We start from the raw sequence: 10,615 nt of genomic DNA, 5'->3' as shown, positions 1-10,615 counted from the left end.
TGCATTTTTTATGCTCATCTGAGGATCAGGGGCGTCTTAGAAGGGAAAAAAGTGGGGCTGATTGCTCAGAGCCCCATGTGGAGGAGGTCCTCAAAAAGCTTGGAATTAAAAGTTTGGTTTTCTTTGCAATCTCTTATTTCTAAGTAACAAGTACCATAACTAAATTAGATTTGGAAAATAAGTCGGTTAAAAGACTGAACTTTGTCTCAAAATGTAGTGGAAGCTCTCTAAGGGTTCCTCTCACTCCTTTCAGGTGCAAAATGGTTTAGTCCGCCCCACACTAGGATCTAAACACAGCTAGAGCCCAGTGAGTTGCTGCTGGAGCGCCAGCGTACACTGTTATTTCTTTTCCCCTGAAAGAAAAGTTAGAGTTCCACAAAAAGAAAGGAAAGGGGAAGAAAGCAAACTGACTTTGAAAAAAAAAAACAATCAAAATGTAAAGGGGAGAGACATGGATCAAGAGAGGGAGGGCAGGGGGCCCGCAGAGACTGCTCAAGCATAGGGCCAAGAATTTGGTGCTCCATCCCTGCTTGAAGTTGTTTGAACAATATCAATCTTTTCATCCAAGCATTCAAAGCATTCACAACAAGCTCAGCCATTTGTTTTATCTGTTTGGGTTGCATTTTCATGCTGCTCTGAGGATAGTGCAGATAATACCACAGGCTAAGACCTTCCAGTTAACAGATGTTGAGAATATAATATAAATATCTACCAAAGAACCTACTCCACTAAGTCATTGATAAGTTGGTTGTACTTCTCTTATCAGAACCACAACACCCAAGTATAATAAAATGGGCTTCATGTTTAATAATGCTTGTTTACAGTAGTAGTTCAAAGGTACTCTGATTCTCTTCTATACTTTCAAGATACCATTGTACAAATGTGGGACAGCAGTGGTCAAACCTTGCCTTTGTAGAAGGAGACAGATCCAGCTTCTTTGACTATTTAAAAGTCAAGGCAGTAATTACAATGTATACTGGGGGGAGACACACTTCACCCAATATTCAAATATGCTTAAAATACCCTCCCCAATATATTGATAAAAAACATAGATCAGAAACATTTGCTAAGCTTTGACAGTACTACACAGTGCTATCCAAAGTAATCACTAGCAAATCTTACTATATAATGACGAAAACTCTGTCTGTGGGTGTGTCTGTTCCACGTTTTTCTCCTCACTGACTTGGTCAATCCATGTGAAATTTGGCACAGTGGTAGAGGGTCATGGGAGGATGCGAATGAAGCAATATTACATCAATTGGCCAAAGGGGGGCGCTATAGCAACCGATTAAAATTGCAGTCTTTGAGTGGGCATATCTCATGCCCCGTATGTCGTAGAGACATGAAACTTTGCACAGAGATGCCTCTCCTCATGAGGAACCAATCTGCCGAACCCATAACTTCTGGTCATATAGATTTTCCGCCATTTCGAATTTTTTGAAAAACACTTAAAATCAATCTCTTCCTAGGAAGTTTGACCGATCTGCATAGAACTCGGTGAACATAATCTAGGGACCAATATCTAAAGTTCCCTCTTGGCAAAAGTTGGAAAACTTACTAAAACTGAGCTTCTATAAGGCAGTGAATATTGCAGAGGGCGTGGCTCATCACATAAAGGTGTATAACAGCTCAGGGGTTTCACCAGTCACCACGCAACTTTGTAGGCATATGACCACACATAATCTGAGGGGACCCCTCCATTATTGACCCAATCAAACAAAATGGGGGCGCTAGAGAGCTAATTTCTTATCTAGGCCTAACCGCCATATTGATTTTTACTAAACTTGGTAGATAACCAAGTTTAGTAAATTAGTAAATTAGTAGTAATTTAACTCTAATTGGCAACTGGGTGGCGCTATAACAACAGAAAAATGCTAAAAAATGGTTAAAATGCAACCGATCGCTGTGGCTCCCCCTGTGGCTGAATGTTGTTGGGGTTTTTTTTTCTAATTTTTGGTATGACTAAGTCATGGTATAGTATGCTGTACATAATCACAGAAACTGTCAGTGTGTCATTCTGTCAGTCAGTCATTCTGTCTGTCCCACGTTTTTCTACTCATTGACGTGGTCAATCTATGTGAAACTGCACATAGGCACTGAGGATTGGCATAGGTAGAAGGTGACAAAGCTACCAAAGGGTATGATCTAGTCATAAATAATTAACAAGTTGTCATTATTATTACTACTGGTTTTAGTATTGCATGTTGGTGTATTGCAGCTCTGCATGTTCATTTATTGTATATTCATATAGTATACTGTATGGCTGCATTTGCTTATGATAATAAATATAATAAAATAGGGATTAGTTTTAAAATTCTGATTTTTTTTCTGAGCCCCAGACTCTGCAGTATATTTGGTCTCCCCAGTGTTAACTCCATGGCTACGGCCTTCTTATATGTGCTCTTGATTTTTAAAATGTAATTTCATATCTACAAAATGCAATAACTGAATTTGAAATTCTAATGAGAGTTGAATTAATCAAAGAAAAAAATCTATTTGACCTCAGTACACAGTATGTAAATGTAGATGGGTATCAGTGCAAAAAGAGGTTGTAAGGCTTTATGAAAGGTACATTCTTTGTACATTATAATAATCTTCTACGGTTTATAAGCAGGACCTGGTTCATCAACAAATGTGTTAAAAATACAGTGTAACATACAGTGGCTAATTGGATAAGGTATGCATAAAAGTGTTCTTGACATTGAGAGAAATCAGCCCAGACTGAGCAGATTTTTTTGTTCAAAGGAATACACCTTCGTGGATGTTTTACATATTAAAGTGCATTTGAACACACCCTAAAGCACAGGGACATTTGCAATGTTGTGCGTGCAACTACTCTTTAGTTACTATAGGTTTCCCCATTAATCTGTAAATTTTAGAGTCACAGAAGAACCGCAGTGTTTAGACAGACTCAGCAAGGCTTCTACTTTTATGTTGAGTTACTTGAACTCTGCAGGGTGGATCTTTCCCTCAGAGTTTTTCCTAATGAGACCAATATGTTAATGTGTGTTGTCTTAGAACAATGATCAGACAGACAGACAGACAGGTAGTCAGATTTATTGTAAGTGAACTGCAATGACATTTAAACTTAGATTCTTCAAACGTATCTGAATGCACTTTATATTCTGTGATTAAACTTAAAGAATTTCAGCACCACAGACATTCCCCAGCTGCTCTCCTTGTGTTGCTCTGAAATGTCACTGACACTTAGACATCTTAAGCCTTGGATTACTGAACTCATTATCCAGTATTATAGATGAGCATTAATACCCCACAACAATGTCCATCAGAGGGCACCTATTAAAATGGCTCACACAAATTGCACTTCCAATGGGAATTGCTGTTTCCAGTTCTGATCACTTACAATAAATTGCCCACAGATTGAGGGTTGGGGAAACAGGCTCATAGCAAGTGAATCTTATTTTGAACAACTGTAACTGATCTAAAAACACATTTTAATATCAGTTTGCCTGAACAATTTTTGCATTTATTCTTAAAATAATGCAAACAAAAATTCTGGATTCATAAAAAAAATCAAGTATTTAAATCACATAATTATTATGCAGCATATGTGCAGACATAAAGACAAAGCAACAAATCTGAATGAAGCGTGTGATCAAATGAAACCACTGCATTGTGTCTTAAGTCTGTCAGGTCTTCTTCAGCCATCTTTCCAACATTACAGTGACAGCACAAACTTCCTGCAGAGGAGACATGATGAGATAAACATAATGTAGCAATAAAACAGATACATATTTGCTGAGTCAGAATATGATCAGTGTTCCAAGTGATCTCACTATCTCACTTTATGATATCAGGCAGACGGGGGTCTCTGTATAAGCCGTTGTGCAGATACCCCAGAGAACCTTCAAATGACACCAGCCTGACTCGTTCTGCATTCTGGACACTCGCTGCTACCTGGTGCATCTGGGAGAGAGAAGGAAAGAGTGTTCTGTCAATGCTATCTCATAGAAAACACCTAATCGGTTACAGTTATAGGAAAAATACAACCTCAGTTTATATTGTATCAGATGGAAAAGTGCTTTCTGTGCCAGTAATACCTGCTGAACATCGTGAATGGGAGCCACGTGATCATCCTCTGAATGAAGAAAAAGGATTGGGCTTCTCATTTTCTTCAAACTGCAGAATAACAAACACACATATTAAAGGGAAAATCGGGTGTTTTTCAACCTGGCCCAAACTGTCATATGTTTTTGGGTCCAAGTGACAAATGGGTACAGCAATTTTTTAAACTGGCCCGGTGTTGAGAAAGAGAGTGTTGTAGCTGGCAGCCGCAAAACAGTAAAGTCCTGCGGCTGCGGGGCAATAGCACACTGTCAACGTAAGTCTACTGAAAGGGTTTGTTTTTGCCACTGACAGGCTCAGATTGGTCTATACTGTGAGTGTCCGACAACATTTTGGAAAGGATCTCTACAGAGAAATAAAACATTTTTCTTTACATTTCGCAAACAGAGTGAATCAAAGATAGGTAAAGAAAAAAGTTTTATTTCTCTGCAGGGTCCTTTCAATAATGCTGCCAGACACTTAAAATACCAATCAGAGCCTGTCAGTGGCAAAAACAAGCACTTTTAATGGACGTACATTGACAGTGCGCTACTGCCCCGAATGGATTACACTGCAGCCTGTATTGCAGCTGCTGGCTGCAGCCCGCTCGCTCAGTATTGAATCAATTAAAAAAAATATTGTTCCCATTGTCCCGGGAGAAAAATTCCAAAGTTTCCCTATAGATCATTGCATTTTATTGGTTATAACAATCTTAATAGCTGATCAGTGTTGGATATAATGCATCATTATTGCATGTTAGTATTTCATGAAAACTTACTTTTCCACAGAAGGAAAGACAAGCTTGTTATCTGCCCATGGCTCCGGGAACAAGTATCCACAGCCCGGAAATTTCCAGTAATACTTTAAACAGTGAACAAAATAAAACATTGAGAGGCTGTGCAGACTGTGTGGCAGCTTAATTAAATTTGACAAACCCAATATGAAAAGTAATATGTTAAATGAGCTTACCCAGCTAAAAATATGAATTAGCATCTCATGTTGAGTAGTATCAAATGTACCCTCCAGCATCACACCATCAAAAACCTCACCTGAAAATAACAGGAAATGATCACTTAATTGAGATGTTCAAATTATTTCCTCTTATTTCTATTTGCCAAATCTCACTGGAAGCAAAACCTACCTTTCTCAATCAGTTTTGCTGCAGCGTTAGTGGCCACTCTGCAAAGGAGAGCCACATCTTCATTGTTTATATAGTTTCAACTAACAGTTTCCCCTTCAGCTATTCCTGAGGATAAATGTAGCTGTGGGCTAATTTCAATCATTTCTGCCATGAATGAACCATGTCAATTAAATCATTTACTACGCAAGCAGAAAAATTAAAGGTAGCTAATTACAGCTAGCTGATTCATGCGGGTGGTTTAATTTTCTTTTTACAGTTTCTACAATTTCTCAGAGTAGCATTTTCTAAAAATTGTTTTCCTACTTTGTATGAATTTATATCTTACTGCTAGACATGATCATATCAAATATGATGAGATATGTCTGCAGTTTATATCAAGATCCTACTGTAACACACTGTATTTTTGAGTTTCTGTGAATATCTGCTACCGACATCTTTCCAGACTGGATGTGACTTGCCTCAGTTTAACACTAAGAAACCTTTTCTTAAAGGAAAACTTAAAATGATCATTTCTTTACCACTTATTCACCCCATGTTACCCTGAATTCATGACGATAGCTGTGCTTCTCTAGCATGCCTGCCTGGTGAACGAAGAATCCAAAAACAGAGAAAATTCCTGATGAATTGGAGTTAAGGGGGTCGTGTTTAACATCAGCAAAACTATATCAAAACATCCTTTTACAAACTCTCACACTCCTCATAAACAGTGCATAGATGAGTACCGTACCTGTGCTGTTTATGCAGAAGTGTTTTCAATAGCAACATTTTAGCAAAAATGCACATGCCTGGGATGTACTGAGCATATGACTAGATAAATGAGACTTGGATTACAAGTTGTGTGAGAGTTTTGTTTTGTATTGTTTTGATATAGTTGAGCTGTCATTAAATGCAGCCCCCTATGATTTTCAATCTTCATGAATTTTCCCCTTTTTTGGCTTCTTCGCTCACTGTGGCAGCATGCAAGAAAAACAAAGTTTTCTTCATGAATTCAACTCATCACAGGGTGAGTAATTGATGGACAAATGATCATTTGGTAAAGTACTACTTTAACAAGCTTCAATCACAAACCGCGACAGTGACAGTATATATCAGACCAAATTGTATAGCTAATTACTATTATTAGAGAACTTTTTTGGCTCTTAACAGTTTTTTGTTGTCATTCTCTGCTGAATGCAAACTGTTTTGCACTGCACTGATTTCCTGTTGATATATTTTGTGTTTCTGTGTGGAGCTCTTATGACGATCACTGCTCATGCTAACTGCTATAAGTTGCTGCTGTATTGTATCATCATCACCTATCAAGGAGTAAATGTTGCAGGCTGTCACGTAAAACTTTAATATTTCAAAAAAGAGGAGCATTCAATGCATATCCAAAACAGTGACCTGAATAATTTTTACTTGTTTTACTCAAGTAGAGAAACTCTTTCTCTACTTGAGTAAAATGCTGTGGATTGGAAGTCTTTCATTACTGACCCAGTGCCAAGAGAGTGTCCCCAGATGACAACCAGGCTGTCTCCACTCCGTGCTTTGACCCAGTTATACAAGTAGAGGGCATCAGTGGTCAGACCGGCTTCAGTCGGCTCCCCGGTGGAATCTCCAAACCCTGCCAGAGTTTCTCACATCAACTATTGCCCACTGACAGATCTCAGAGGTGTTCTTGACGGCCACCAGGTGGCAGCCACTCAGAGGAAAACCAGCACTAGACACTGACCTTAAATTGAACTGTTGTCTTCTGACTGCCTTAGAACAAACAACTCATCAAGCAGAAGAACATTACTCTACATGTAATCGTATGCCTGCACATTATATTAAATCAATGTGAGAAGGTTCTGTGTTACAAATCAATAAGAAGGCAAAGAAGCGCAGAGACAGAAAATATGTTTAGACAAAGAGTCATAAGTCTTCATTTTCACCAACCTCTGTAGTCAGGCACCAGCACGTGGTAACCAAGTGCGCTCAATATCTGTTGACACATAATGCTTATTCGTCATCAAAATGACTATTAAGGCTTTTATATTTTTATCAGAGATTCAGAAGATGAATACGTTTGTGGTGGTGATCACTCACTTTTGACACTCCCACCCGATGAGGAGCCGCCCTGTTGGAATGATTCACAGACAACACAAGTGCCAGTAAGTTGGTGTTTTGGGGAAAAAACCCATTTAATAATTTGTCTAGCTGTTTTGAACTTTTACTCTCTGCTTCTTCAGGGAGCCAGCTATAATACAAAATGCATTATTTATCATACCTTGTGCCTGTGTTCCCATGAAGATATATGAAAACCGGATTTCCATTGCTTAAAGTGTTCTGGTACCATGCCAAGTCCTTCCCCTGTGCCTCTTTCCACTGACTTTCAGGGACAGTGTGCCTTGAACAGTTCAGAACAATACACCCGCTTAGAGACACGACCGATAACTGGATCATTAAAAAAAAGGTTCTTAGCCTCTATATATCTGTGCTGGAAAAAAGAAAAAAGTTGAACTTGGCTTATACTCACCATACGCCAAGGGAGATTCCTTCCTCTGATGTTAAGTACATGTTGATGGTGTGATTAAGGGAGAAATCAGCAGGTTGGCTGAGGTCAACAAAGAACGGTAACCTGACTACAAACAGGAAAAGAAGAGAGGTGGGCCCTTTTTAGTGAGCAACTTGAAGATTTACAGTACTTCCCAAAGGCAGAGAGGGAATTCGCTTACTTCTGTGAGTGTAAACAAGGTGCTGGATTAATTCTGGGAGTATTTTCTGCAAGACAGGCACCAAAATAAAGATAAGAGAGAGGGGCAATAAGCCTCTTTTCAGCCACCATCGGGACCTGAGAACAGAGAGAAATAAAATCAATGTGACTACTGACATCTGACCATTATCTTACATAACTTGTGTCAGTAAAGGCAGAGACCCTCTAGGGGCCTTTGAGAAGTCTCCAGATCCTCTACAAGTGAACTCAAAACAATATTGAAATTTCTCTAACTAAGCCAAGTAAGAACAAACTACAACTAATAGGGACTAAGATCACTCTGCATCACCATCTGTTAATTGAAAAGTAGTTATAACTGATGACTTTAAAGGAGCAGTGTGCAGGATTTAGTGGCATCTATCAGTAAGGACTGCAGATTGCAACCAGCTGAAACTTCTGCCACGTGCCCAAAACAAACAGACCTGGTGATAAAAACTGATAAAAATGCTGAACTTAGGTGCACATTAGCTCAGTGGGCAGTGCAAGCTTCCCATATACAAGGGTTATGTCCTCAGTCCCAGCCTGTGGCCCTGTGCCGCATGTCATCCCCGCTCTCTTTCCCCCATTCACACACAGACTGTCCTATCAAATAAAGGCAAAAGTCAAAAAATAACCTTTAAAAAATGCTGAATTAAGCAGTTTCACATTACAAATCAGTGTTTCTCCAATGCCGTTAGGCTCATCGCCGGTGGGCCACTAGCCCAGCACCTGCTAATGTGTGCTAACCTTTCATCTTTGATAACTTAAGATCCAGATGTTCAGAAGGTCTTTACCTTAAGCCAAATTATCTGCAGAGGTCTCCTCCTCTCTAAAACAAATTAACTCTGATAAAAACTGGTAAAAATGCTGCTAACAATTGTGGCTGGTGCATGAAAACATGAATGGCCCGATCTAGAGCCAGTGTTTGTTTTGTTTGTTTGTTTGTTTGTTTGTTGTGGGCTATTGTAGAGACATAATGTACCTATGTAGATGTAAATGGCTCATTCTAAGGTAACAAAAACATGACTATTCTCATTTTCAGGTCATTATAAACGAAAGAAAATATACTTATTATATTATATTCAATTTCTGCCAGTATATACCCCTAAATCCTACACACAGGACATTTAAATCTCCTCTTTTGAACCAGATCAGCTCACACACAAAACATGTCCAGTATGAACAAGTGTCACAACACCATATCAATACTACTTTAACAATGGTGAAGTTTCACCACTGCCTCCCTTTTTCAACCACTTTAAATCTGACTTCAGTTGCAACTCTGCTTTATTTCAACTGCAGAAGTTTTTGGATGACTCAGCAATCGTGAGGGTGCTGGAGGTGAAATTTACGAATCACTTTGCTGAACTGAATCACAATTCAGTTCAGAGTCATTGTCAGTGGCTGACTAACTATACTTTGTTCACTGTTCTATTGTTCAGATCTGAACAGATGTACATGGGAATGTGCACTCAAGTCCATTGGCATGTACCGAGCTGCTCCGCACATGTCCTACCAGTCTGTGGTTGCAGCACTGATATGGAAACATTAATATGGGAGAGAAGGACTGAATAATCTATCTAATCAAGAAGGCAGGCTGTCATTGGACTCAGTCTTGACTCCCCAGAGGCTACAGCAGAAAAGAGGATGCTATTCAGACTATTGCCAATTAATGGACAATACATCCCACCCCGTCCATTAACACTCTAATCAGCCCGAAGAGCCCTTTTAGTCCAAGACGGATTTCTCCACACTGCTCGAGGGAAACATATAGAAGATCATTTATTTCAACAGCCATCAAACTGCTGCATCTGTCCAGAGTTAACACTTTTACTTTACTATTCACTTCTAACTCTTTCCTAGATGATGACCGAAAGCTCACACCAGATTTTTAATGAATGTACAACTGCAGCGCGATGTAATGTTAAACTTTAATTTAATAGGTCAACCATTTTTCTATTCATTTACGTGGTATTTTACAAAATAAATCATGCACTGTTGTCTTTTAAGTTTCTCCAACAGTTGTGAATATATGAACCTTATTATTTGTGACTTATACTCACGTTTAGAGATACTGGTCTTTACAATTTTTCAGAACACTTCCAGTTCTTGACTGTCCTTCACTTCCTTGTGTTGCAGTGGGAACTTATCTATCTTTAAAAGGGTCCTTTCCCAAGGTGTCTACAGGTATCAGGCACTTACATTTAAAGCCATGAAACCTTTCTTAAGATAAATTGTATCTAAATTTAAGACCAATTTTTGGACAAATCTTTATTCAAGCATTGCAGGTAAATAAAGTTAAGTATGTGGTCTTGTGCAGAAGTAGGTTTTAAGTAAAATATGCTACTAAAACTCTAACCTAAGCGGAGTATGTTATTGAACTCGTTAACTCACGGTGTCCCCTCCTTCTGGACTCTTTCAGACTTCTGAGCTTCGCTGGCTGCGGAGGACGAACCATCCTGTTTGACGACCCTCTTCCTGGTCATGTTTACGTCAGTATTGGGCAAATAAATGGAGATAAATATATATTCAGCCTCTGTCCAAGTTGCTGTGTTTTTCTGTCACTTGATTATCGGCCAATATTTAGTTTGAGCAAAGTACAGTTTAATCGTGCTAGGGGGAGGTACCTGGTTTTTTTTTAAGGTGGCACTGCTTTATATACTGTTCAGCTTATTACAAAGACAACAACATGCAAC

General features: G+C 39.0%; 1 protein-coding gene across 1 annotated transcript; it reads right to left on the bottom strand.

The window, feature by feature from the left end:
- Positions 1–3,025: 3,025 nt before the first annotated feature.
- Positions 3,026–10,533, bottom strand: LOC125903935 (lysophosphatidylserine lipase ABHD12-like). Its single transcript, XM_049601132.1, has 13 exons — positions 10,314–10,533; positions 7,903–8,018; positions 7,704–7,809; positions 7,455–7,574; positions 7,274–7,304; positions 7,124–7,169; positions 6,680–6,809; positions 5,207–5,244; positions 5,035–5,114; positions 4,844–4,926; positions 4,062–4,140; positions 3,806–3,927; positions 3,026–3,701 (listed from the first exon to the last, which is right to left on the bottom strand). The coding sequence occupies exons 1-13, from the start codon at positions 10,403–10,405 to the stop codon at positions 3,680–3,682; spliced, it is 1,065 nt and encodes a 354-aa protein (XP_049457089.1). The 5' UTR covers positions 10,406–10,533; the 3' UTR covers positions 3,026–3,679.
- Positions 10,534–10,615: the final 82 nt, after the last annotated feature.

The sequence above is a fragment of the Epinephelus fuscoguttatus genome, linkage group LG16, assembly GCF_011397635.1.
Source record: "Epinephelus fuscoguttatus linkage group LG16, E.fuscoguttatus.final_Chr_v1".
NCBI classification, from domain to species: domain Eukaryota; kingdom Metazoa; phylum Chordata; class Actinopteri; order Perciformes; family Serranidae; genus Epinephelus; species Epinephelus fuscoguttatus.
Note: the sequence above shows the minus strand (reverse complement) of the source record. Positions and strands in the feature narration are given on the sequence as shown.

Excerpts from the sequence above, each read along its gene's own strand:
- LOC125903935 (XM_049601132.1), bottom strand. The coding sequence starts at position 10,405 with ATGACCAGGAAGAGGGTCGTCAAACAGGATGGTTCGTCCTCCGCAGCC. Across the intron at positions 8,019-10,313 it reads GTCCAGAAGGAGGGGACACC|GTCCCGATGGTGGCTGAAAA; the intron begins GTGAGTTAACGA and ends CTCTGTTCTCAG. Across the intron at positions 7,170-7,273 it reads ATCGGGTGGGAGTGTCAAAA|ATATTGAGCGCACTTGGTTA; the intron begins GTGAGTGATCAC and ends ATGTGTCAACAG.